The sequence below is a fragment of the Musca domestica genome, unplaced genomic scaffold (genome assembly GCF_030504385.1).
Source record: "Musca domestica strain aabys unplaced genomic scaffold, Musca_domestica.polishedcontigs.V.1.1 29, whole genome shotgun sequence".
Taxonomy (NCBI): domain Eukaryota; kingdom Metazoa; phylum Arthropoda; class Insecta; order Diptera; family Muscidae; genus Musca; species Musca domestica.
This window is the reverse complement of record NW_026712296.1, coordinates 2273705-2301675: the sequence shown is the minus strand read 5'-3', so window position 1 is coordinate 2301675 and position 27971 is coordinate 2273705. Positions and strand designations below refer to the sequence as shown.

The window sequence follows — 27971 nt, the reverse complement described above, 5'->3', positions numbered from 1 at the left end:
TGATGAACCAGTCCCACCGTCCATAATTTTCAACAAACATTTAAACGTTCAACGACATAAATATTTGAACAAATGACATTAACTTTTTTAAACATAGAACCGTGATTATTGATGAGATTATCGCCAAGATTTTTATGTCACACGAAGCCAAGCTTATTCGTCATTACCATATTCGTATAACGCGACCAATAGTTGATCGAAAGCTAATCAGTTTCGTGGCAACTGTTGAAGAAAAGACAACAAACAATTTTGAATAATATATTTTTTTAATTTCTTGGAATCGCAACTACAATACGTTATTCGCAATTAAAGAAATCTTAATTTTTTCGTAGGTGTCCGCAAGAGTGATTCATATTACAGAGACACATGCACACGCACATGTACACACATACATAAACAGAGGAAAGAGTAATTTCAAATAATAAAAGTCCTCATCTAAAATACAGCAAAAAATATTCGTTCTCTGCAAAAGTTTGTGACGTTGTTCGTCGTTGTTGTTTTACATTCCCGTTTAGGGTTACGTCGCATCGTGCCAAGTACTTATCCTCAGTGGAACTTGTTCGGCTACCGACCAGCCAAGTTATTCATGTTGTTCGGGATAATAGACCGTGAAGTTCGTTTGCTGGTGTTATGCACCTGTGTTGTGTGTGAGCTATGCCATTGTTGTTGTTATTTTGTTTTCGGAAACGGATATCATAGAGCATGAACTATACTGCCTCTCACTTGTCGGTGTGTGTCGCCTAACAAATTCCTTAACCACATCATTGTATTGGTGATGGTGTTTGGCATTGTGGTCACCAACGCAACTTGTTGCTGTTGCCTATAAAAGCCCTTTGACTATGGCCGAGGATATCATTCGTCTATTCGAAATACTGTCAATTGTAACTGTCATTTGGAAACGTTATTGTTAACGGATTAAACGGCTAAATTGTGAAGACGGAAGCAGAAAAGTGTTATTAATTGAAGTGAAATTAAATAAAAACAGAAATTTGAAATATTAACAAAATATATGAATTAAAAAAGACTTTATAAAGCTAATTAAAATTGTTAAAAAATAAAATAATAATAATAAAATTAAAAAAAAAAATAATTAGGTAAGTGTGAGTTTGAAATAATAAGCAGTAAAATATTAAAATAATTTGATCGGTAAAAATGCGTCGGTAAAAACATCAATTATAAAAAAAGTGTCAAATTAAATATTAAGCTGTTACCAATTTTCAAATTGTACACAATTTTTTTTAAATGATCAGAGAAAAGTTACATGTTGAGAATCTAAACTCTTAAATTTCGAAATTTTTTTCAGACAATTTTCCGTTTAGAAATGCAATTAGTTCAAGATCGTTAGATATTTTTTATTCGAATATTAAAAGTGCTGTGTGAAATAAATGTATTGGAAACTGAGAACCATAATGCATTTCAGACCAAATATCCGTGAAAACTTGGATAATGTATAGGGAATCGAAGAGCAGTCCAATTAGCTTAATGGGTCCGAAATTCGACCACAATACCAGATTTTAGAGCTTATTCTAAAAACATTGATATGATATACTTCTTAATTTCTGTTCTGTTCAGGAATGGAACTTGTCAAATACCGCTCTCTGGTCAAAATGTTAAAATCATAAAAATTGCTACTTTTAATTGTTATACCCTCCATCTTGAAAAGAAGGTTTTATTAACTTTGTCATTCCGTTTGTAACACCTCCAAATATACGTTATTGACCCCATAAAGTATATATATTAATGATCAGCATAAAATCTAAGTCGAATTAACGATGTCCGTCTGTCCGCCTGTCTTTTGAAATCACGATACAGCTCACATTATTTGACGTAGAGCTTTAAAATTTGGCAGAACAATTTGTATTGCGAGTAGGATGGTTGATATTTAAAATGAGGTAATGGGTCAACGTTTTGGAATAGCCGCCATATAAGGGTACCTCCCGATAATTGGTATTTTAATGGTCTTAACCACATTTTTCCACGGTTTTATCTAAAAAATAGTACTTATAGTTTCGCTCCTGTGGCGAAACATTGTATGATAGGTCCACGTTTTTGTCAGCCATAGCTCATATAACGTACATTCCGTACTTGTAGTTCGTTAAGGGTTCTAGCTCCTGTGGCGAAACATTGTATGTATAGGTCCACGTTTTTATTTAGCCATAGCTCATATAACGTACCTTCCGAATTTCGGTATTTTGATGATTTTTGCCACATTTTTTCACGGATTTGTCTAAGAATTGATAATTGTAGTTCGAAATGGGTTTTAGCTTCGATTGCGGAACGTGGCATATATAGATCCACGTTTTGGTATAGCCCCGATATAACGATGCCTCCCGATATTCGGTATTTTAATGATTTTTGCCACATTTTTTCATGGATTTATCTAAAAAATTTTATTTGTAGTTCGGTAAGGATTCTAGCTCCTTTGACGGAACATAGTAAATATAGGTCCACATTTTGGTATAGCCATTTTCCCACGGATTTATCTAAAAATTAGTTCTTGTAGTTCGTTAAGGGTTGTAGATATATCTACCATATATCTAACGGGATGTGTGAAATATGAAGATTCAAATGCTTATTTCGGATTTTATAATCGTTTTGGTTACTCAAAACTTTGAGCCTTTTATGGGGGAGGTATCGGAATAGTCCGATCTATACCATCTTTATAACAGATCTTGTGTTGATTGAAATATTCAGATGTACCCAGACTGAATGGAATCGGATGTTCATTTCGCGTTTTGGAGGTATCAAAAGATGTGAAGCGATATATCCCATCTTCTCACTAGACCTTGGGTTAATAAAAAAATTGTGAGGTATATTGTGATATTGTATTCAAAATATTGACCCTTTGTGGCGGAGGCACCAGAAAGAGTGGACCGATATTGCCCACTTCCGAACTCAATCACAGTTTGATAATAATATTACGATGTACCAAGTTTGAACCAAATCGGATACTCCCTTCAAGAGTTATCGTACGCACCAGCCAGCCAGACGAACTTCAATAGATCGACTCCAAATGTCCTCCAACGGATTTGGTCCAAAGTGACGTAGGGTCTAAAACCGTTATTTCGGGCCATATGTCTGAGGGTATAATGAAAATCCTTAAAATTTTGAAGTCCTGTTACATGGGGCCTATATCTGTACCGAATATTTATGAGAGGATATATATATAGATTTATTCTACCCATAGAGAATCTGAAATGTCAAAATACAGATGATTTTGATGGAAAAATGGGTGTAAAACGCTTTAAAACCAGTCAAAGATCATCGTTGTGTAGTACATATTACGCATGTGAGGGACTTACAACCCTAATTCATCTGAAACATATATATGGGAGCCAAAGCTATATCTGAACCGATTTTCATAAAATTTGATGTACTTGCGTCTAGACTGAATTTGATCAGATGTGCCAAAATTCAGTTAATTTGAACTGTTATTGGCCATTCGGTGTATAATTAACCGGAAATCGATTAAAGATATATGTGGGAGCTATATCTAAATTTGAACCGATTCTAAACAATTTCAATGGGGTTTGTCCTTGGGCCAAACAAATATTTTTTGGAAAATTTCATCTCAATCGGATAATAAATGAGACCTGCGTTTTGTTCACAAAAGTATTTGGAAAGACGGACTGCCGTGATTCTATGAAGATCCTCAAAAGGAACTATGTGTCTACCTCACTTCCTTCTCCATGTTACGAACAAATGCACAGAGACATAATATCCTTACCACTATGTGGTGTAGGGAACCTACAGATACCATTAAATGGGTGCTAACGTCCATTTTTCAATATCAGACATCCTAAGTATTATATCAATTACAGTGGTAAATTTCTAAGCTCTAGTTTTAACAGTGTGAGCTCTATCGAGATTCAACAAAGGGACGGACATAACTAAATTGGTATATGCCAAAGTTGATAAAAGAAATCTCAAATAATTTTAAGAAACTATATTAGAATTTTCAATAATTTGAAAAACCAATTAGTCTAAGTTTGGATCGAATTGGGAACTCCTTTCGACAGATATACGACGCATAAACCGCATAGATAGATGGACGGACTAAATATGTTTAATATGTTCTAAATATGTTCTTTTTGGTACAAGTGCGTAGCAGCAACCTGCTACAAAAAATGTTTATATGTGTTGTGCTTCCCAAGAAATGTAAGGAATAAAACATTAAATTAAAAATCACCGAATTAGTTTTCAATTTTCTGGTACTTCTTTATAACCGAACACAGATTTTAATCATTACATCATTACATATAACATTTTATTCATTTTATTTTCCTCTAAAAAAACATCTCCTCTCATCATTTTAAACAAAACTCAGGATGTTGAGAGATTCCCACAATTATTTCTTTGTATTTCTGATATAAAAATGCAATTGAAAGTGTTATTGTGCGTATGATGAATATTTCTCCACAAAATTTGGATAAATAATAATGCGTATACGCTACGATAAACATTGTCAAATATTTGTCATGCATAAGAGAAAACAATTATATTGTTCCTTAACGTGCATATATCTGCAACTCACACCATTTTGGCAACCTTTACTAGAAACCCTTTTCCTTGTTTGAGAAAGTAGTAATGCTGCCAAACTTGAAGGAACAGCAACAAAAATGGCGTTCTTTTATAATACTAAATGCCTGGACCAATTTTACCGAGCAATAAGTAGTAACATGATTACCACCTTATGATTGTCTAGGATGTTGATTTTGAAGTATTGCCATCTTGTTTTAAGGTTTTTCTTTGTATTCCGTTCCTTTACTTTCTAAATAAAAAAATTCTCTCAGAGCCAAGGATACTTATTTTTCTCTTTTATTAATTTTATTATTGAAAAAAGCAAAGGAGCCAAGCTAATACAATAGATCTTGGTAAAAAAATCAAATTCCTCATGGCATGATTTTTTGCAAAATGCGTTGTAGAAGTTTTTCAAATCTTATAATCTCAATTAATTTATTATATGCGTTCATAAATGCCAATTGATAACGTATTCATTTGCAATAAATTCGACAATCAACATTTGCCATCATTCTTTCATAATTCCTGAATTAATTATACATTAAAATTATCCTCATTAATGTGTATAATAAATAATATTATTCAAGGTTAAATAATTTCAATGCCCTCGCGTATATAAATACAGATGGTCGTGCGATCAATGATAACACTGATTTCTTTTATTGCACTTTCACGTTTTTGATTTACCGAATGCCTGAATGAGATTATGTAAAGTGAGAGAGTATAAGAGAGAAAGATTTTCAAGACTGCGGTATTTCTCTTTGAGGGTGTAAAATGACAAGTAGACATAAAGAGAGATTAAAAGGGAAATGTTCTTCTGAAGTTCCCAATCCCACAACCAGAAAGGTAGTTTAAAGTAGGAAAAAAGCAAGAAAGTAGGAAAAAAGCAAATCTTTACTAGAGTCTTATTGTGTCAAATTGACTTGTAATTTTTGGAATTGGGAAACACTTAAAATATTCATGGTTGGATGTATACTTAGATGGAATGAAAAAAATTGTATTTAAGGAGCAGTTTGATTCTGGAAATCGTTATTGTATGACGATAAAGACAACCAGTAAAGAAAGTCTTAAAGTCGGGCGAGGACTTTATATATCAAATCTGAACCGATCTTGATAAAATTTGTCGAAGGTATTTCAAAACTGTAGTTGATATATTTCCTCGAATATCGTTGTTAAGAAGTGCATATTACTGCTGTGGAGAACAAATATAACAAATCGGATGAACAATACAGGGCGAGATAAAAAACTGCAAACTACTTCAGACTGCTGTCATTTCTAAGCCACTCGTCCAAGAGCTGTTAAAATTATTTCAGCGACAGCTCATTATATTGTTTACAAGCGTACAGAAGCATTTTGGTGAGAATTTTCCAGAAAAAAAGTTATTCGTGATGGAATTCAAGCGTGATAGAGTGATTTCTTTATATTTGGCTGGAAAACTACAAGTGACTATCGTTAGAACACTCCGGCATTTAAATGTGAATAAATCTTTTGTGTCTCGTACCATCGCTCGTTACCGTGATACTGGTAGCGTAGCCCGAAGTCAAGGAAGTGGACGGAAGAAAAGAGCAACATCAGCAGAAATGGTTCGAAAAGTAAAGAAGGCGACTTGATCGAAACCCGCGTCGCAGTGGCCGAAAAATGGCTCTTGAGCTGAACATTAGCTTACCCTGAGTCATTGAAATTCCAAAAAGTGCAAGAACTTACACCGCAACGTAAAGAAAATAGACTCAAAAGAGCTAAAGAGTTCCTTCGCTTGGCCAAAAGTGGTGAACTGACGAATTTGGTTTTCTCCGATGAGAAAACATTCGTTGTCCAGCAGTTTGTAAACAAACAAAATGATCGTGTTTACTTGCCAAAGTGGTCAACTGAAAATGTGCACCTTCGGTTGGCCACTAGAACTCAAGAGCTGGCCATGGTGATGGTGTGGGCCGCCATAACAGCCGATGGTCGCTCTCCGCTCGTATTAGTCGACCGTTGCATCAGATTAAATGCCGAATATTATACCCAAAATATTCTGGAGGGTGTATTAAAGCCTCGGGCATGCAAACATTTTAACCCCAGACCTTGGACATTCCAACAGGACTCAGCACCCTCGCACTCAACACGCGCCACCCAATAATGGTTACGAAATGAGATTCCTCGCTTCATTTCCGGCTCACATTGACCAACAAAATCTCCGGGTACCAATACATTGGACTATCTACAGTATTTTGGAAAGCAAGATTGACATTAAAAAATACCAAAGTGTCGATCACTCCCAGCAAGCGCTTCGCCGGGAATAGACCAAAATACCGCAGAGCAACATTCGGACAGCGTATAACGGTTTCATTGACCGTTTGAAGGCCATAATTCGTGCGAATGGTGACAGCCCACTTTATTTGACGTAGAGCTTCAAAATTTGGCACAACAATTTGAATTATGTCTAGGAGGGTTGGAATTGAAAATGAGATATATCGGTCCACGTTTTGGCAAAACCGTCATAAAACGGTTCCTCCCGAAATTCGGTATTTTGATAATTTTTGCCGAATCTTTTCACGGATTTATCTAAAAATTGATATTTGTAGGTCATTTGTGGGTTCTATCTCCGGTAACGAAACATTGTATAGATAGGTCCACGGTTTTGTATAGCCCTCATATAACGGTTCCTCCCGATATTCGGTATTTTAATGATTTTTGCCACATTTTCTCATGGTTTATCCGAAAATTGGTATTTTTAGTTCGTAATGGGTTCTAACTCCGGTGGCAGAACAATGAATATTTCGGTCCAGGTTTTCCTATAGTGCACATGTGACGTACCCACCGATATTCGGTATTTTGATAATCATATTCACATTTACCCATTTAAGAAGTTTTTGTAGATGACAATCCTTGACAATTGTCTATAGAGGTTCCCGTTTTGGTATGGCCACCATATAACGACCACCATATAACGACCTCACCCACTTTATAGTTTTTTTAAAGGTTAACAGGATTATCCAAACGGTCTTACTGGTATTGTCGAGGAACACGTTGTTGTGGAACAAGTTTAATTCAGATACTTTTATATGAAAATGTTCTTTTTTTACCCAATGGTGGAGGGTATTAAAAGTTCAGCCCGGCCTAAATTAATGTTTTTTATTATTTGGTTATTCATTATTCTGTTATTTATTTAATGAGACTAGTTTATTTTTCACTTAGTCAATTAACTTTTTCCAATAAATTTGATACGTTTGTACCTGTCTACCAAATCTATTTCTAGTTCCTGCCAGACCTTATCGTAGATTGGATTAGACTATTAAAAACCAATCTAAATAGAATCTGTAAACGTTTTCAATAATAATTTGTCTAGTCTTGATTTTACGAGACGAATGCGGTATTCCCCCAATGTGAAAATACGTAGTAGCTGACGATAGAATGATAACAATCAGATCAATTTAAAATAAACAAATACAATGTTTTATTGGATTATCGCAAAAAACGTAAGAGATAATTAATAATAAAATTTTCTAAAATAAGATTTTTTTTCACAAATACAAATGTGTACGCTAAGATGCTGGTAGTTCGTAGGGGCGAAGAGGCTGAACAATTATAAAAAAAGTAAAAAAAACATTAAGTTCGGCCGGGCCGAAATTGTAATACCCTCCACCTTTTGGGTAAAGAGAACATTTTTATATAAAAGTATCTGAATTCAGACGTGTTCCATTTTAAACTACAATATTAGTAAGACCATTTGGATAATCCTGTTAACTTTTAAAAAAACCATAAAGTGAGTGAGGACGTTGTATGGGTGGGGGGGCATACCAAAACGGGAACCTCCCTCCATAGTCAATTTTATACTTTACAGATTGTCATCTACCAAATCTTCTTAAATACCAACTATGAAACAATTTCGTGGGTTTATCAAAATACCGAGTATCGGTGGGTAGCGTTTCCGATTTGAGCTACAAATACCAATTTTTAGCCAAATTTATGGAAAACTGTAGCAAAAATCGTCAAAATACTGAAGTACCATTATGTGGGGGCTATAGGCCTATACATACAATGTTTCGCCACTAGATCTAGAACCCATAACGAAATATTAATACCAATTTTTAGAAAAATCCGTGAAAATGTGGGGAAAATCATCAAAATACCGAAAATAGGGAGGTACCATTATATGAGGGCTATATGAACACGTAGACTTGCACAGACTGTCATAGGGTGTAGCATCCGTTATGAACTTCAAATACCAAATTTGAAACAATTCCGGCGAATAATGTCGCTAAAATCATCAAAATACCGAAAATAGGGAGGTACCATTATATGGGGGCTATATGAAGACGTGGACCTGTACAGACAATTTTCTGTCATAGGCTGTAGTACCCATTACGAACTTTAATCACCAAATTTGCAACATTTCCGGTGAATAAAAAGGGAGGTACCATTATATGGGGACTGTACCAAAACGTGGACCTACATGGCTTTTTTTTTAATTGTTTTTTTTTGTTTTTGAAAAATTTTCAAGTTCCTTCTGAATAATGGAGGGCATAAAAAGCCCCGCCGAACTTATCTGCTTGTTTATTTGTTTTTATTTAACAAGGTATCGACGGTTTTTACCAACTATGGCGTTTTTTGTTGTTATCACAATTTTACTGTTTTTAATTGTAACTTATTGACTATTGAATGGAGGATACGGTTGTTATTACGTTTGTAATATTTAATGTTTGGCATACGCTATTGCATTTACTCTGTGAGTTGGAGTTAGAGATAAGAGAACTATCTTGTGCGTCAAGGTATATCCGCTCCCCTATAAAAATAACTAAACATATTATCTAAATAGCTGTGTATTGTCGACATATTTCATATAAGTTGGAGCTCCGATCATATCAATAATATAATTAAAAAATAGACAAATTACAAATTTGACGCCACTGTGTTGACATACTGCGCAATAAGTAAGAAACACACGCCCCTAATACGATCAGCTCATAATCTGATTTATGTATGACTATTCTGTCAGTTGTTATCAGCACTACAAAATTTGCTGGCTTTATCAACGTTGGATTGACTGCCGTTGGACCGTCTGCCACCAAGTCCGGGGGCAATAGCCTCAAACCTTTTCTACTAAAATGCAATTTTACCCAGTTCACCTAAATTCGTTGTGAAATGGCTAATGCCAGGAATCTTAGCGAGTCTGTTAAAATTGGTTTAATCCGCTTCTATTGGATCATATTTAGGTGACTACATTCATTTCATTCATACATGCACCAATACTGACAAGAAAAAATCCGAAATTATGAAAATGTTAACAAAATTTCATCATCATTATCATTTTTGTATATTTGTATAAATATATATATATATATATTTGTATAAATTGGTTAAAGAGTTTCCGTAGATTTAAAGATTTTGAGTCATTTTCTTAGAGGGCGAGAATGGGAATTTTTTATGCTTATTAACCGTTGGAAGGAAATAAAAAGACCTTAAAATATTTTTGGGAAATGCATTGCAGTATATAAATTCTTGATTTGCTTAGATTCTAAACTGAATTGCCTGTCCGTTTGTTAAATTAACGATAGAGCTGGTAAATTCTAAGATAAGACGTTGCCGATTCACACAGGCATTGATATATGTCAAAGATGTTTATGTATTGAAATCGGAGCATGCATCTTTGCTTTGCAATTGCTCTCACCGTCTCGTACTCCGATTTCTCGGGAGCAGCGCCGAAACAAATTTTGGAGTATGGGGCCTTAACGAAACTAAAATACGCCTAAAAACTTCTAAGTACCTAATATATTGACATAATAAGTCAAGATTTTCGAAAAACTCCAATAAAACGCCTATCCTAAATTTCACGTATTTAACGGACTTAGTCACATTTCCCATCAAGTTTGCCTATAGTTTAAATATCCCTGACGCCTATTTCCCTGTAACCTATCTTCATCTATATCTATAAAAAAGGAAAATGTTTATACCTTTGATTGTTTGTTTGTAATTTATAGCCTTAAAAACTGCTAAAAAGATTCTCCTGATGGAGATATAGCATCAGAATCGGAGATACCTTCAAAAATTAAGTTTATGTATGAACATATCTATTGATCGGTTATAGATACAGTATTCAAATTTGGAATGTGAGACGGGTCGGATTGGATATACAGGGTGAGATAAAAAAACTGCAACAAAGTCAAACGCCATAATTTTTACTTTTTTTAATTTTATTGAATGAAAAAAAAATGTCGAAAATGGCATCAACTTTTGGAATAAGTTTAGATTTGTTCGAATTGGCACGAATTATGGCCTTCAAAAGGCCAATGAAACCGTCACACGCTGCCCGAATGCTGCTCTGTGGTATTTGGGGCATATCCGGCAAAGCGCTTGCTTGAGGTGATCGACACTTTGGTATTTTTCAGTGCCCACCTTGCTTTCTAAAACACTCCAGATACGATAGTCCAACAGATTGGTATACGGAGATGTTGGTGGCCATTGTGCGCTGGAAATGATGCGAGGAACCTAATTTTCTAACCATTCTTGGGTGGCGCGTGCTGAGAGCAATGATGCTGAGTCCTGTTGGAATGTCCAAAATTTGTGGCCAAAATGTTTGCGTACCCAAGGCTTTAATACACCCTCCAGAATATTTTCGCAATAATAATTGGCATTTATTTTCATGCTACGGTCGATTAATACGAGCGGACAGCAACCATCGGCTGTTATGGCGGCCCACACCATCACCATGGCCGACGCTTGAGTTCTGATGGCCAACCGAAGATGACCTCTTGGCAAGTAAATACGATCATTTTGTTTGTCTGCTTATAAACTGCTGGGAAACCAATGTTTTCTAATCGGAGAAAACCAAATTCGGCAGTTCACCACTTTCGACCAAGCGAAGCAACTCTTTAGCTCTTTTGAATCTATTTCCTTTCTGTTGCGGTGTAAGTTCTTGCACTTTTTGGAATTTCAATGGCTTTACACCGAGCTCATTTTTTAATATTTGCCGAATGGAATATCGCGATATGTTTAGCTCACGAGCCATTTCTGCTGTAGTTGCTGTTTTCTTCCGTCCACTTCTTTGACGTCGGGCTACCAGTATCACGGTACCGAGTGATGGTACGAGACACAAAATATTTATTCACATTTAAATGATGGAGTATTCTAACGATAGCCACTTGTGGTTTTCTATCCAAATATAAAGAAATCACACTATCACGTTTGAATTCCACTACGAATAAATTTTTTTCTGGAAAATTCTCACCAAAATGCTTTCGTACGCTTGTAAACAATATAATGAGCTGTCACTGGAATAATTTTAACAGCTGTCGCACGAGTGGCTTAGAAAAGACAGCAGTCTGAAGTTGGTTGCAGTTTTTTCATCTCACCCTGTACAAATGTCAGATCAAAAATTGTACCAAATATTGTACTATTTAGTACTTTTCGTTCACATTTAGTACACATTTCCAAAAAACACCTCTTTATTATAAATCTGCTATCCATACAGGGGCCTAATACAGAATTCAAGCTTCTTCCGTTCACCATAAACCAAACAGTTCCAAATTAAGTACAATTTAGCACAGTTCGCACACTTAGTACATATTTCGAAAACCACCTTTATATATCAAACTTACTTTCAAACCTCGATTCTCATACCAAATTTCAAATTTTTTAACTCTATCCGTACACATAATGTCAAATGGTACCATTTTAGAACGTTAGTTCCGTTTTAGAACATTTCGTAACCTTAAAGTTCGAATTTTCAAAATAACTTTGGTACGTCTCTGATTTTTATTCTAAATTTCACAATTCTAATCCATTCCTTGTTTAAGTACATTTTAGTACTTTTCGTACACTTTTAGTACGATTTTTCAAAAACCCAGTCTTATCACACCCGTACGCAGCAAGACTGGCCCTCGTGCAAAATTTCAAGATTCTAGCCGTTTGTCGTTTATGCGTTGATTTTGAAAATGCCACATTATATTTGACTTTAACATGATGTGTAGACTAGCATTTGGAGCTTATCAGTTCATTTTTATCTAAGGGATCTTCCTTCATTTAGTAGGGGTGTTTGTGGTTTTATTTCTTATTTTTGTTAACTTACCTACCCAAAATACATATTCTCTGAACATGAATTAAATAAAAACGGCATTGTTTAATTCGGCATTGCTGCGTTTTTAGTATATTCTAAAATTACAACATTGAAAATATTTAGCAATTTGATGAGCACAAGTTTAAGCGAATGTCGAAATTCCACTGGATTTGCAGACAAAAATTTGACATTCAAAACGTTCACGTGTCATGCGAAATGGATATTTGTGAGAATATAAATAAAAATATTGACCTTTATTTGCATTGAAAAAAATATCTAAATTTAGTACCGTATCCAATGAACTCTTCTTCCCAAGGAATATCAGATTCATGTACTCAATAAAACATTCCATGTACTTTGTCTTTTGCATAAGTAAAAGAATTTTGTTAAATATTCATAATATTTTACAAAAAAGGAAAAAATAAACAATTACAACGAAATGAAAACCCCAAAGTTTTCTGCTCTGAAAAAAAACACTGTTTTCTATTTGAAACAACGCAAAACAATAAAGTATGCCAACAAGAAGACTTGCATTGCAACGTGACTTATGTCAAGTGTTGAAATTTTCAACACTCGTTTCTTGTTTTTTTCTTTGTTGTGTTTTAAAAGGACACCAGCATAACCGGGTGTAGGATTTGCCTAATGCTAATGAATGAATGAGAGCGTGAATGCCCAATGCTGGTGTTGAATTGGTTAAACGCGAGGGTGGTAAAATATTTAACAAAAAGATATTGTTTTACACATTGTTTGGTAATAGGAAACCTCGTCAAGTGCAAACGTGGACCTATTCAGACATTGGCAAACATTGCTTACGCAAAATTCAAAACATTATTACGTCTGTGTATGAATTATGCAAAAGTTATGACCAACACCAACATCATTTAAATTCATATTCTTTCTTAGTTCTAAGTTTTTGTTTTTTTGAAATATCCGTAATGTTATTTATATAGTCATTAGCTTTTTAATTACCAACAGCAAAATTTTGGTTCTTTTTCTTCGTCAATTGCAATAAACATAGGTTTGGTTGGGGAGGATTTTAAAATTTCTGAAGTAACACAGTTTGCAAAATTCCTACTTACTTTTAGAACAGAGGTGGCACATAATTGTTGGCATACCCAGTATTTTTTAATCCCTCCACCTTGAAAGGGTGAAAAGGAGGTTATATTAATTTTTCATTCCATTAACGATGTCGGTATGTATGTCTGTCTGTTGAAATCAGGTATGTCTGTTGAATATAGGTATTTTGATGATTTTCGCCACATTTTTTCACGGATTTGTCTAAAAAATTGTATTTGTAGGTCAATATACCCGGTTTCGGTACTTTTGATAATCCTAGTCTCAATTATCCACGAAAAATGTTTTAAATTTGGTATTTAAGAAGATTTAGTAGATGGCAATCCTTGAAGTATAAAATTGGGAAATATAAAGAATGGGAGTTCCCGTTTTCGTATGACCCCATATAACGGCCTCAAACGGTCTTGCTGGTATTTGTAGTTTAAATCGGAATACGTTTGAATTCATACCCTTCAATGGTGGAGGGTATTAAAAGTTCGGCCCGGCCGAACTTAATGTTTTTATACACACAGCCATATGGCCAGAGAGGGTATATATCATTTGATACGGCCAAAACGTGCCTCATCGAAATAACGGTTTTAGACCCTAGGTCTGTTTGGACCAAATTCGTTTCAAGACATTTGGAGTCGATCTAGCGATGTCCGTCCGTCTGGCTGGCTGATGCGCACGATAACTCTTGAAGGGAGTGTTCGATTTGGTCCAATCTCGGTACATTGTAATATTATTATCAAACTTAGATCGAGCTTGGAGATGGGCAATATCGGTCCACTCCTTCTGCTAGCTCCCCTACAAAAGGTCAAAAATATCACAGAAAATTATTTTCCTCACAGAACAAGAAAGGATAATCCAATTTTGTGCAAACTTTTCAAATCCCAATATTTGTATCAGTTCTAGATCAGGTGCGAAATTGGAAAATATCGATCCAATCCAACATGTACCTCTCACACAAAGCGTCAACATGTTGGGTAAGGGTCACTCTTGGTCCGAAGGGGTCAGATAAGGCTGGGTTTTTGGAAATTCGTATTAGAACGGTACGAAAAGTATAAAAAGGTACTAAGTAAGGTAACCTTTGTATTTGAGGAAGCAGTAGATCTAGAACTCTTAAATTTGGAATAAGGGTCGCTATTTAAATTTAGTATATTTTTGGAAATTCGTACTATTAGTGTACGAAAAGTACTAAAATGTACTACAACGGTTAGACCTAAAAACTTGAATTTTGAAATGGGAATGAAGGTTGAGGAGTAGCGTCGATGTAAGGAGGTAGTTTTGGAAGTGTGTACTCATTAATACGAAAAGTACTAAACGGTAATAAATTTGTTACAATTTGAATTTGGAGGAAATTAACATTAGTAGACGGAGTGTAGGATTGGGGTTTCAAAATTTGTACTTATGTGCATGAACGTTACTAAACGGTACTAAATTTGGATTTGGGTGAACCGATAGAGCTAGAATCCTGAAATTTGGAAACAATATTACTTTGCATTGTAGGAATGGGGTATGTAGGAGGTTTTGAAAATTCGTACTTATGTGTACTAAATGGTACTAAATTTTGCATAATTTAAATATTAGGTAAACCGGTAGAGTTGGAAGCCTGCAATTTGAAAATAAGCACTACACGAGTACAAAAGGTAAAAAGGGTACAAAATTTAATATTGATCGTATAGATTTCTTATTTCGGATAGCTAGATTTCTGGGTTTTGGAGGTTGTATTGGAAATATGTACCGTAGATGTATGAAAGGTATTAAATGGCACTAAAATTTTAATTGTGGTCGATGTTCATGTGTAGGTTTGAGATATGAAGTGGTTTGGGGAATTACGTACTAAAAAGTACTAAATGGTACTAAATTTGGTATGTGGGTAAGGAATTGTGTTGAAAGTCCAAAATTTGGAATTAGGATCACCTTTTGTGCGACTTGGTTGATATATGGCGGGGAACTTGGAAATGTCTACTAAAAAGTACGGAAATTACTAAATGCTATTAACTTTGGTACTTGGGGAAGAAATAGAGCTAGAAATCTGAAATTTGGAATAAGAGTCCTTGATAATGCGTAGAATAAACAAACTAAAGCGTTTTTCGAAATGTTAAGAATATTTGTACCAGAAGTACTAAAGTGCACTAAATTTGGTACCATTTGGAATTACATAAACGGATAGGGAAAGAACTTTAAAACTTGATATGAGAATCAAGTCTGGCAGTAGGGTTGGGTTTTGGAAATTATTCATCCAATTTATAACTTGATAATAATAAATTGTGGTAATTTATTTTGGGGTAAAAAATTATCTTAAAAAAGATTCAGTTAATATAAATTCCTTATTCTGCATACGAAGTAGCGGACAGTTGCTAGTTACTCTTATAAAATGCGAAGTAAACATCTGATTCTCTTCGATTTTCGTACGTCACACTATTTTTATTAACTTAAGATCTGGTGTGAAGATGGATTATGTCAGTCCACTTTTTCTGGTACCTCCCCCACAAAGCGTCAAAATTTTTAATAACTACGAAGCTCAAAATACGCGACATGAGCATCTGATCAAACTAAGCACATCCCTCACGCACATTTCTTAATTTTCCAAAAATAAAGTTGAATGAAGTATTCGATATAGCCGAAATTTGGCAAATTGTATGAGACTTAGGTCAGATAAGACATGGACAACATTGGTTCACCCCTTTGGAACCTCGCCCCATAAAGGGTCAACAGTTTGAATAATCATAACGCAAGTCAAAATATATTCAAATAAACGAACAGTGGCTGAGGGTATACATCAGTTGCAAAACTTTTAACTTTTCATAAAAAACTACAAGTTTACTTAAATTTTAGTATTTTATAATATTTTTTTTGGTCTTTAATTCTTTTAACAATGTTTTTCTTCTCTATTATTTTTACAGTGTCGCACAAAAAAGGAGGACATTTCTTTATACCGCCGACGTCATTGTCAACTACAACACAACAACAATGCTCAGTCGAAAATGTCAATTTGTCATGACGATCGGATTATTATCTGTCATCTGGACAATGTTGTTTACCGGTGCAATGGCACGTCCAAATCTGGATGCATTGTTGGCTAAACAAAATGAAGTCTCACAATTACTATTGGACGACTTCTTGATGGGGAATTCAAATGGTGGCGATAAAATGTTTCACGGCTTGGTATGTAAACTATTATTATTATGCACACACACATACATAACTATACATTAGGTAGAAGAATATTGGTAGATGCATCAGCTATTGTGAACATGGGAATGTCGACAATATTTAAATATTTCTGGAAAAATAAATTTTTAAATATTTCCTTATACCATGTCATTCAGAGGTTGTTATGAAGTGTGCAACAAATTTTAGCTAATTTAAATTAAATTTCACTGATGCGGCCACCTGTATTATTTTATCATGATTATTATATTATATTGTATAGATACATTTAAATAAATAACTGACTCAAAATCAACTCCCAGACGAAATGACTAAAGCTAGAATCTTGAAATTTAGCACGAGGGTCAGTCTTGGTGCGTAAACGTGTTTTAGGGTTGGTTTCTTGGAATTTCATACTAAAAGTGTACGAAAAGTAATAAAAATTTAATAATTTGTATTGGACAAACGGGATGAGGTAGAATTCTGAAATTTGGAATTAGAGCCACCGATGGAGTGCAGGATAGATGTTCCAAGTGGTTTTTGTGAAACCGAACTTCAAGGTTACGAAAAGTTCTAAAATGGTGGACATAGGTAACAGCTTTCGGAAATGTGTACTGTAATTGTACGAAATGTGCTGAATGTTACTATATGTTTTGTATTGGCTGAGATTACACATAGTATCCATCCTTGAGATTGGGTGGTGGTTTGGAAATGTATACTATAATACAAAAGTACTGAATGCTACTAATTACCCCTCAGCCATATGGCTAGAGAGGGTATATATCATTTGATACGGCCAAAACGCGCCTCATCGAAATAACGGTTTTAGACCCTAGGTCTCTTTGGACCAAATCCATTTCAGGACATTTGGAGTCGATCTAGCGATGTCCGTCCGTCCATCTGTCTGGCTGGCTGGTGCGCACGATAACTCTCAAAGGGAGTATCCGATTTGGTCCAAACTTGGTACATCGTAATATTATTATCAAACTTAGATCGAGTTCGGAGATGGGCAATATCGGTCCACTCCTTCTGGTACCTCCCCCACAAAATGTCAACAAAGAAAATAATTTACTGCACAGAAAGAGAAAGGATAATCCGATTTTGCTCCAACTTTGCAAATCCTAAAATTTGCAACAGTTCTAGGAAAAGTGCGAAAAATATCGGTCCACTTCATCAAGTACCTCCCCCACAAAGGGTCAAAATTTTGGATAGTTATAAAATGTGATGTAAGAGTCCGATTGTCTTCATATTACACACATCACAATTTTTTTTACTAACCCATGGTCTGCTGTAAAGATGGAATATATCGGTCCACACCTTCTGGTACCTCCCCCACAATGGGTTAACATTTTGAATATCTATGAAGCTCATAAGACCCGATATTTGCATCCGATTACATTCAACCTTGGCACATATCAATATTTCTATTAACACAAGATCTATTATAAAGATGGCTGAGATCGGCCCACTTCTTCTGGTACCTCCGCCACAAAGGTTCAAAGTTTCGGATTTCAAATTTCACACATCCCCTTTCATTTTTATTTCTACTAACACAAGATCTGTAGTGAAAATGGGATATATCGGTCCACCCCTTCTGGTACCTCCCCCACAAAGGGTCAACATTTTGAATATCTATGAAACTCCAAAAACGCGAAATTAACATCCGATTCCATTCAGACTTGGCAAATCTCAATATTTCTATCAACACAAGATATGTTATAAAGATGGTAGAGATTGGTTTATTTCTTCTGGTACCTCCCCCACAAATTTTAAATAACCGAAACGATCATAAAATCCGAAATAAGCATCCTGTTCTTATAAAATTGGATACAAATGTTCGATTTCCTTTACATTTTACACGATACACGATTACACCAATATATTTATCTATATTAGATGAAGTGGAATATTTCGGTCCGCTATATCTGGTACCTCACACATATTTCCACATTTTCCAAAAATGTGTACATATCTCATGTAAAGTATAGGAAGTAGACGATATAGTCCAAATATGGCACGTTGTAATATTTATATCAGACTCAGGTCAGATACGATTTGGACAATATTGGCCAACTGCTTCGGTGCCTCCCCCATTGAGGGTCAACAGTTAGAATAATCATAACTCTAGGCTGGGGGTATACATCTGTCGGCAAAACCGACTTATACTATTTAACTAGTTTTGATGGTGTCCAGAATGGAGATATGTAGATTGTTTTCTTGACCGACTTTACAAACATTAACCCCAACCACTTATCTCTCTCTACCTTTTTTCTTTTAGAAAAAATATCATCCGAAACAACCCAATTATTTGGCCAAATGGCCAGGACTACGTGATCTCGTTTTTACCATCGACTATGATGATGATATTACAACAACATTGGAAAATAGTGAATTTTTGGAAAGGCTACGCCAGTTAGGCGATACTCAGTCCAATGAATATTACGATGAAATACGTCAGTACAACGATGATGTGGCAACCATAAATGGCAGTGGTAGCAGTGGCAGTGGTAACAAGGCAAAGGCTGCCAAGTCCCCAGCCAATCAAATCATCTTCAAAGAGCACAACACCAAAAAGAATGTACAATGTAAGTTGAACAAAGAAAGAATGACTCGATTCGAAATTAAATTTAATTTTAATTCCATTTGTATTTCTTTGTGTCTTGTGTTGTCATGTTGTGTTGTGTGTGCATGGGAAATTTAGTTCGTAAAAAATGTAAGTTAGTCAATTTGATTTATTTCTATATATTTGTATAAAATTATGCTTTGTATTTTTGTTCTCTTTTTTTCATTTTTAAAAAGCTTTTTTGAAAAAAAAAACCGATGGTCTGCCGATATTTTTAAAAATGTTATTAACTCCAAAAGTGTTCTTTAAAAAAATTTGATTATTGATATAAAAGTCCCTCGCTAATAACTCTGATAGTCCCTCAAAAATCGTTATACATAAGAGAGTAGTGAAATGGCTGAATGACTGAATGGCTGACTGAGATTCAATGCCCAGACGAAATAGTTGAGGCTAGAATTTTGAAACTTTGCACGAGAGTCAATCTTGTGTGATTAGGCAAGGTTTTTGGAATTTCCTAAATGTGTACGAAATGAACTAAAAATGGAATACTCTATATTAGGCAAACGGAACGAGATAGAATTTGGAATGAGAGCCACTGATGGAGTGCAGGATAGATATACCAAAGTGTTTTTGGAAATTCGAACTTAAAGGTTACTAAAAGTTCTAAAATTTGTATTATGTGTGCGGGCAGAGCTTTAAATCTTGAAATTTAGTATAACAAGTTAACAAGATCGGTTTCGCCGACAGATGTATAACCCCAGCCTTGAGTTATTATTATTCTAACTGTGGGGGAAGTTCCGAAACAGTTGGTCAATACTGTCCAATTCGCATCTGACCTAAGACTGATATAAGTATTACAACGTGCCATATTTAGACTATATCGTCTACTTCCCATACTTTATATGAGATATGTGAAATTTTTTGGAAAATTGGGAAATATGCGTGAGGTACCAAATATATTCCACTTCATCTAATACAGATACAAATATTGGTACGTGCAAAATTTAAAGGAAATCGAAAATTTATATCAAATTTTAACCCTAAGAGAAATAATTAGATATAACAAGTTGTATAGAATCGCCGACTTGTTTCTCAAGTTATGACACATATAAGTATTGAAAATGCGATTCTTTGTGGGTGCGGTACCAGAAGGGGTTGGCATTTTTCTATCATCTTCACAACAGGTTGGATGTTTGGATGTGTGAAATTTAAAAAGAGTTGGATGCTTATTTCGGGTTTTATGAGCTTCATTGATATTCAAAATGTTGACCCTTGTGGGGGAGTTACCAAAAGGAGTGGACCGGTATATCCCATCTTTATACCAAACCTTACATTAATAAAAATGTTCTGATGTGTGTAATTTAAAGTGAACCGGATGCGGATTTTATGATCGTTTTGGTTATTCAAAATTTGAACCCTTTGTAGGAGAGGTACAAGAAGGAATGATCCGATCTCTACTACCTCCATAAATGATCTTATGTTGATGGAAATATTGAGATGTACCAAGTTTGAATGGAATCGGATGTTAATTTCGTGTTTTATGAGCTTCATGGATATTCAAAATTTTGACCCTTTGTGGGAGAGGTACCAGAAGGAGTGGACCGATATATTCCATCTTCACACCAGATTAATGAAAATATTGTGCTGTGTGTTATTTGAAAACAATCGGACAGTTACATCAGATTTTCAAAGAGTTACAATTATTCCAAATGTTGATTGTTTGTGAGGGAGGTACTTGATGGAGTGGACCGATATTTTCCATTTTCGCAGCTGACCTAGCACTGATCCAAATATTAGGATTTGAAAAGTTGAAGCAAAATCGGATTAACGTTTCTCTTTCTATGCAGAAAATATATTTTTGGAAAATTTCGACATTTTGTGGGGGAGATACCAGAATGAGCAGACCAGACCTTGGGTTGATAAAAATATTGGGATGTGTGAAATTTGAAGACAATCGGACCCTTACATCACATTTTACAAGAGATGTAATAATTCAAAATTTTGACCGTTTGTGGGAGAGGTATTTGATGGAGTGGACCGACATTGTCCATTTTCGCAGCTGACCTAACACTGATCCAAATATTAGTAGGAACAAAATCGGAATATTCTTTCTCTTTCTGCGCCGTAAATTATTTTCTTTGAAAATTTTGACATTTTGTGGAGGAGGTACCAGAAGGATATATCTCATCTTCACACCAGATCATGAGTTAGTAGAAATAATGGGACGTGTGTAATATGAAGAGAACCGGATGTTTATATCGGATTCTATGCACGTTTTGATTATTCAAAACTTAGGTCCTTTGTGTGGGAGGTACCAGAACGATTGAAAATATTGAGATGTGGGCCAAGTCTGAATGGAATCGGATGTTAATTTAGTGTTTTAAGAGCTTGATGGATATTCAAAATTTCGACCTTTGTGGGGGTCCTTCAAGAGTTACCGTGCGCACCAGCCAGTCAGTCAGACGGACGGGCATCGCGAGATCGACTTCAAATGTCTTGAAACGGATTTGGTCCAAAGAGTCCTATGGCCTAAAACCGTTATACGGGCTAGGCACGTTTTGACCGTATCAAATGATATGTACCCTCGTAGCCATATGGCTGAGGGTATAAAAAGATTTATTTGAAAAATTTACACAATTGCAGCTCTGACAAAAAAATTCTTTGGATGCCATGATTATATTATATATAAATATGTAGATAGTCCCCCTAAATGTTAAAAAATTGCAATATTTTAGCTCGGAATGTCCCTCAGAAATATATATCTTAAAAAACGATAATAGCTTAAATAGATTTTAAAATTTATTGTAAAAAGTTCTTATAGTCCTTCAAAACACGTTTTTTAAAACTACGAAATCTTCAACAATTTAATTAAAGGTCCACGACATACCAAAAAATTCGACAACTTTTGCTCTTATAATCCCTTAAAAAGATCGTTTTAAAATGTCCACAATTATGGCTGTGGCAGTTGCTCACAAATTTTGGGTTATAGTTTTGGTAGTCTAATGAAGAAATCTTAATAACTCAATGTTATAAACCCGGTAGTTTTGTAAAATATTGTTTAAAATTTAAAAGATTAGATAAATGATAGGGCCGCAAGAAATATTCCTTAAAAGGCCAAGATTATATATTTAATAGAACCACAAAAAAGCTACAAACCTCCCAAGTACAACTCTGATTGTGGTTAAAAGCATAGTCTAAAACAGAATTTTCCACTATCCCCTTTTTTTAAAAATTCCATTTAAATTTCACTAAAACTTCACTATCATAAATTTTAATAAACATTGTTTCTATTTCTTTTTTTCAGATATGTCACCGTGCCATTTCAAAATCTGCAATATGGGTCGCAAGAGGAATGCCCGTTTTCTTGGCTATTGAAGGACAACATGTAATGGAAATTATTTTGCAAAGAAATCAAAAAATGGCCAAATACAAATATCAACTAATCTCAATATCAAAAAAATAATTGACAAAAAAGTATTCAACAGTTTCTTTTGTTCACAAACTGTATTGGAAATGAAATTTCACGACAACAAGAAACTGTACCCCCTGAAACTCCAAAAGTATTTATTATTATTTACATATGTATAGTTGTAATGCATACAATATATAAAATGACGGAATAGTCATGCATTTTGTTATATGTTTCCCCAAATGGCAGATCATTATGATGATAATTAAATATGAACATAATGATCTTTGTCAATTGTTTTGTTTTAATGTCTTAAATTATAATAAATATTTTTATATGTATGTATGTAGGTTTATTTCATGTAGTTTTTAGTTTAAGTATTTAGAAGCAAATGGAAACGGAAAATGTATTTCATTGTATAAGAAAAATTATCTCAACAAAATATTTGACCTAATATTTTACAATAACAATATTTACTGGCAATACTTAATAAAGAGTCCAAAATGTAATAATTGAAGTTTTTGGTATTTTTTATTATTAATATATTTAATAATTTAAACTTCCATTATAGAACATGATCAGAAAGAGTATTGAAAGTAGAATATGTTTCTACTGCGAATGATAATACATGTAATACCCTACAACACTATAATTGGTTCGATGTCCCCTTATGTCCAAATCCATTTTGGAAGATTTCGTTTTTGAAATAATGTCAAAAATAATGCTCCTGTCCTTAACTATCTTCTGATGCGAATGCTATTTTTTTTTTAATTTTTAGTCCATTTGAACCCCTAAATGAACATCTTAAGAACAATAGGCTTTAATTCTGACCCTAACCCTACCGCCATACAAAATTTCGTGAGGATCGGATGGTAACTGCCACATGCATATAATACCCTCAAAACATAGTGTTGCTAAGTGTAAAAATTTACAATTCAAAATTGAAGTCAAATTGAAAAAATCGCATGCGATAAAAATATATGACAAAACTTATTGCTATATTTTCCCGAAATTCGAACAGTTTTATTCTCAATTTTCAACCAACTGAGCTCTATTGTGAATTCTCGGGATCTTAGAATGTAGAATTCGTTCTTCCAATTAGGTTCACTATTTTTGTGCAGCTCCCATATAAGGACAATACTTTGCGAATGATATACAAATATAGACTCGATTAAGAATTTTTTTTTATCCAAGAACTTTACACACATAGGCAAAATTTTTATTCAAAACTTTTTTTTATTAAGTATCTTCTTTTGTTTTCTTCTTATTTCTACATTTAATAAATATTTTGAAAGAAAAACATACACATATAAATAAATTGGTAAATGATTTGTTGTTTGACTCAATAAAATTTTTAAAATATATTTAACATATAAAAAGAAATAAGTAATTTTATTCTAAATTGAAAAAGATATACAAAAGATAAAGGCAGTTACACAATGCAATAGTGGAAAAAGATGGACACATTTATTCTTAACAAAATCTATAATCGTTTTACGAAAGATCTAAAACACTTGATATAAATGACTAAAATGTACTTAGAATTTTTAATAAAAATCAGTAAATAAAAGGAACCAAAACGTAACCAGTGTGTTTTTGGTGTTGTTTTTTTTTTTTTTTTTCATTCTTCAAGACTACACGCATAGAACATGATCAGCAAGGAGGTAATTTATAAAAAGAAATCACAAGGAATTGTTGAATTGATGTTATTATATAACGATGTCATGAAGATATTTCAGGGTTGGGTTTGTGTAGAAGCAAGAAGTCAAGTCCTTCATATGTGGAAGATAAAGAGAAGCGTCATGAACGAACATTTGATATGGCATTGCCGCAAAAAAATTATTTAAAAGAATAATTTAGAAACGAGACACTTTTGTGGGCCTTGAATTTAGAAATTGTTGTCTGTAGACTTTGATAATTTTTTCGTCCTATCTACACTCTCTGATAGAACCAAAATTATGACAATGTGACACGTATTACATCATACAAAACGCTAATATATTGCTTTTCAATTTGACAAACCATTGTACTTTTTGGAGAAATTTAATTTTCAAGTTAAAAATGCTTATCTTGGCAAATAAAATGGTATATTATAGCTAAATATATTCGTATATTTAAGATTCTACACAAATCTTGCACCACCTAAGAATTTTTTTTTTTTGAACATGATTCGATCTTCGTTTATTTATGTGATCGAGTAATTGTCATATGCTTCAACAATTTATTCATCTAGAAGCATATAGCAGGTTGTATTTTTAAATCGAGGAAAAACGCAAACTTATTTGATACGTATTTAGCTCGATCCAACAGATTTTAAGGTCTGAAATAGCACTTTACTTAAAGCTTAACCCTCATAAGATATATTTCGAATAAATTTTATCAACTATGGCATAATCTGTTTGCACAAGCCCGGATTTATATAGGCATACCCTATTAAAATGTATTTTGATTGCAATTCCTGCAACATTTCTATTTATGATGAAGTCCTTCTATCTATTCCAAAATTCCCAAATATATATCCCAATTGAAATAATTTGCTTGACACTTTGCACTTCTAATACCCACACAATTTCAGGAATAAAAAGTACGTTAACACTTTTCCAAATTCCATTGATATTCAGTCCTCCAACATTTCTAAGATGGAAAGCCTTGGCTTTCTCAACTCTTTATACCTATTGTCATCATTAATCATCGCAAAACATTCATATCAACATGCAAGTACTTAATCTTTTTTTCCTTGTGCTATCTTATGCTTTAGAATCTAACTTAACTTTCACTGCTGATCTGTGCCAGGACCTGTTGCAGTTCCTTTTCAATTGCCCCCTTTCTTGCCACTTTATCGAGTTGATCTTTTTCGGGTTTCTTTAGTGCACCGCTTTTAAGTTTCTTTTCAATTTCATCAATTTCTCTTAATTTTTTCTGTAATTTCTTGCACTTCTTTTGGAGATCTTGAGTTTCGTCTTGTACATTCAAATTGCTTGCTAAATTTTCTCTTAAATCCTCGATTTCAGATTTTGGATCACTTGATGTGGACGGCACAGCTACTGGTGCTTTTGGTTTTTGACCATTGGCAATGGGCTTCTTGGTTTCGGTAATTGTATTGGCAGGTAGTTTCAAAACGCCTGGTATGGGTTGTTTTTTGTTGGCAGCTGCTGCCGCCTCTTTCTTGGCTTTAGCTTTTTCTTTCTTCTCCCGTTCTCTTCGGGCAGCCTCTACTACTTCGGGACACAAGCCTGGAGGTAATGCATTTGCCTTACGTTGGGCAAATTGACGGCCTTTACTTTCGTATAGGGGGACTTCTTCCTGGGGGACATAACCATCTTTAACACGTCTGGCTCGTCGCCACGTACCATCCGGCCGTTGTGATGCCGGTATAAACGTACCTGTAAACAAAAAAAGAAAAGGATTTTAATTTGTTGGTCTTTTTTCAATAGAATATGGAAGACCTTCATTGTTTGTCGAGTAACTAGTCATATTGCAAATGGATTGTAGAGATTCCAAGATGTCCTTCACAACAACGTGCTGGGGTTGTCTTTATTTCGCCGTAAAAACACCAAAATATCTTTAAATGCAAAGAAAATGGTGTTGTTCAATATATGCTTCAATCTATTTCAACGTTCCACACAGTTTTATATTATTTTTTAAGCTTTTATTTGATTTTTTGTACCAAAACAAGAAAAAAACTCGCGAACCAACGCGTACCAACGCAGCTGAGCAAAGAAGAACAAGACAAAACGAGAATGACGGAGTAAAGCGGGAATGTGTGATGATGATGAAAAGCAAAACAAAAACCACGATTGCCATAAGAGGTCTGAAGGTCGGAACTGCCCGTCTAATTATTGGCAAAAGAATCAGCTGTGGTGTTCACAGAATGAGCAGAGGAACTAGGTACAATAAGAACAAACTAAACACATCGACAAATATGCATGTTTGTTATGAGATATTTTCATTTGTAAATGTTTCTATAATTGAGCTAATTTACGCTAGAAAATTATATGATTGTCAAAATCAATGCAAATTGTGTATTAAACGTATAAAGACGGAAACAAAAACACTTTGACATTATGAGGGTGTTTCGATATTCGAAATAATGAGCAATTGCTGTGTTCCATGGTAGAAGAATACAGGCAGTCGCATCGACACAACTGCTGCGACAATGAACTGTCAAATTGAAAATGTTGAATGAAGAAGATTTAAATTTGTAAAAATTGTTGAAAAATGCATACCATAACAACCTATAAAAATTGATCATCGTAGGAAAAATTTTCACAATCTTGCAGTTCTGAAAAAAAACCATATATAAAAACATTGTTATTAAATTATTTTTAAGTTAAATTAATTAAAAGTTGTTATTATGTTTCTTTTTTATGTTAAATAACAAGCGAAAACAAACATTTTTATGTTAAAATTTGAAAGGAAATTTTGGGAAATCTTTACCTTTTTTAATAATATCTTTTGTAAACGCAGGTGGAGATAGAAAATAGATTTTTTCTGGCATAAAAGTTTGTTATTGTACGAATTCAAAAAAGGTAGCAACGCCTTGGCGGAAACTTTTATATGAAATATGCGATAATTTTTAGAAACTGTTAAAATGTGCCTGATTTACCAGGTATAGTCGATCGAAGCATTCCATTTTCATAAAAACATAAAAAAAGTAAATCGAATTTTTATATCAACTTTTTTTGGGAATTTATAAATTCCTATTCATTTCAGGTTTCTGGTTGAAAGCAATATTTAGACATAGCAAGTTGTAAAGATAAAAGAATTGAAAATTATGCTCCTTTGTGGGTGAGGCACCAGAAGGGGTTCGCAGTTATATATCACCTTCACAAAGATTCTGCGTTGGCAAAAATATTTGGATGTGTGGTATTTGAAGACAATCGGACTCTTACATCACATTTTGTAAGAGTTATAATTATTCATAATGTTAAACCATTGTGGTGGTGTGGACCGATATTGTCCATTTTCGCACCTGACGTAGCACTCACGCAAATACTAGGATTCGCAAAGCTGGAGCAAAATTGGATTTTCCCTTTTCTTTCTGTGCAAAAAAAAAATATTTTTTTTTTGTTTAAATTTCCAACTTTTTGTGGGGGAGGTACCAGATAGAGCGGACCAATATATTCAATCTTAACACCGGACCTTGGGATGTGAGAAATTTGAAGAGAATCGGAGGTGGGGGAGTTACTTGATGGAGTGGACCGATATTGTCCATTTTCGCGCCTAACCTATAA

At 34.3% G+C, this 27971-nt stretch overlaps 2 protein-coding genes across 4 annotated transcripts; one reads left to right on the top strand and one right to left on the bottom strand.

Moving 5' to 3' along the window:
- Nucleotides 1–230: 230 nt before the first annotated feature.
- Nucleotides 231–23231, top strand: LOC101889869 (uncharacterized). The gene is made up of 4 exons (XM_020036524.2): nt 231–1094; nt 16519–16780; nt 19044–19350; nt 22633–23231. The coding sequence occupies exons 2-4, from the start codon at nt 16586–16588 to the stop codon at nt 22701–22703; spliced, it is 573 nt and encodes a 190-aa protein (XP_019892083.2). The 5' UTR covers nt 231–1094; nt 16519–16585; the 3' UTR covers nt 22704–23231.
- A 951-nt stretch (nt 23232–24182) lies between these two features.
- On the bottom strand, nt 24183–26471 carry LOC101889183 (partner of Y14 and mago). Of its 3 annotated transcripts, none has more exons than XM_011293974.3 (3): nt 26405–26471; nt 26184–26299; nt 24183–26120 (listed from the first exon to the last, which is right to left on the bottom strand). In XM_011293974.3, exons 2-3 carry the CDS (start codon nt 26209–26211, stop codon nt 25504–25506), a joined length of 645 nt encoding a protein of 214 aa, XP_011292276.2. In that variant the 5' UTR covers nt 26212–26299; nt 26405–26471; the 3' UTR covers nt 24183–25503. The 3 variants fall into 3 exon arrangements, with proteins under 3 accessions (XP_011292276.2, XP_058980422.1, XP_005182928.2); XM_059124439.1 differs by lacking the exon at nt 26405–26471 and adding an exon at nt 26363–26381; XM_005182871.4 differs by having other exon boundaries at nt 26184–26469.
- Nucleotides 26472–27971: the final 1500 nt, after the last annotated feature.

Coding starts and splice junctions, on each gene's coding strand:
- LOC101889869 (XM_020036524.2), top strand. CDS start 16,586: ATGCTCAGTCGAAAATGTCAATTTGTCATGACGATCGGATTATTATCT. Junction 16,781..19,043: donor ATAAAATGTTTCACGGCTTG/GTATGTAAACTA, acceptor TTTTTCTTTTAG/AAAAAATATCATCCGAAACA. Junction 19,351..22,632: donor CACCAAAAAGAATGTACAAT/GTAAGTTGAACA, acceptor TCTTTTTTTCAG/ATATGTCACCGTGCCATTTC.
- LOC101889183 (XM_011293974.3), bottom strand. CDS start 26,211: ATGACTAGTTACTCGACAAACAATGAAG. Junction 26,121..26,183: donor TTACTCGACAAACAATGAAG/GTCTTCCATATT, acceptor TTTTGTTTACAG/GTACGTTTATACCGGCATCA.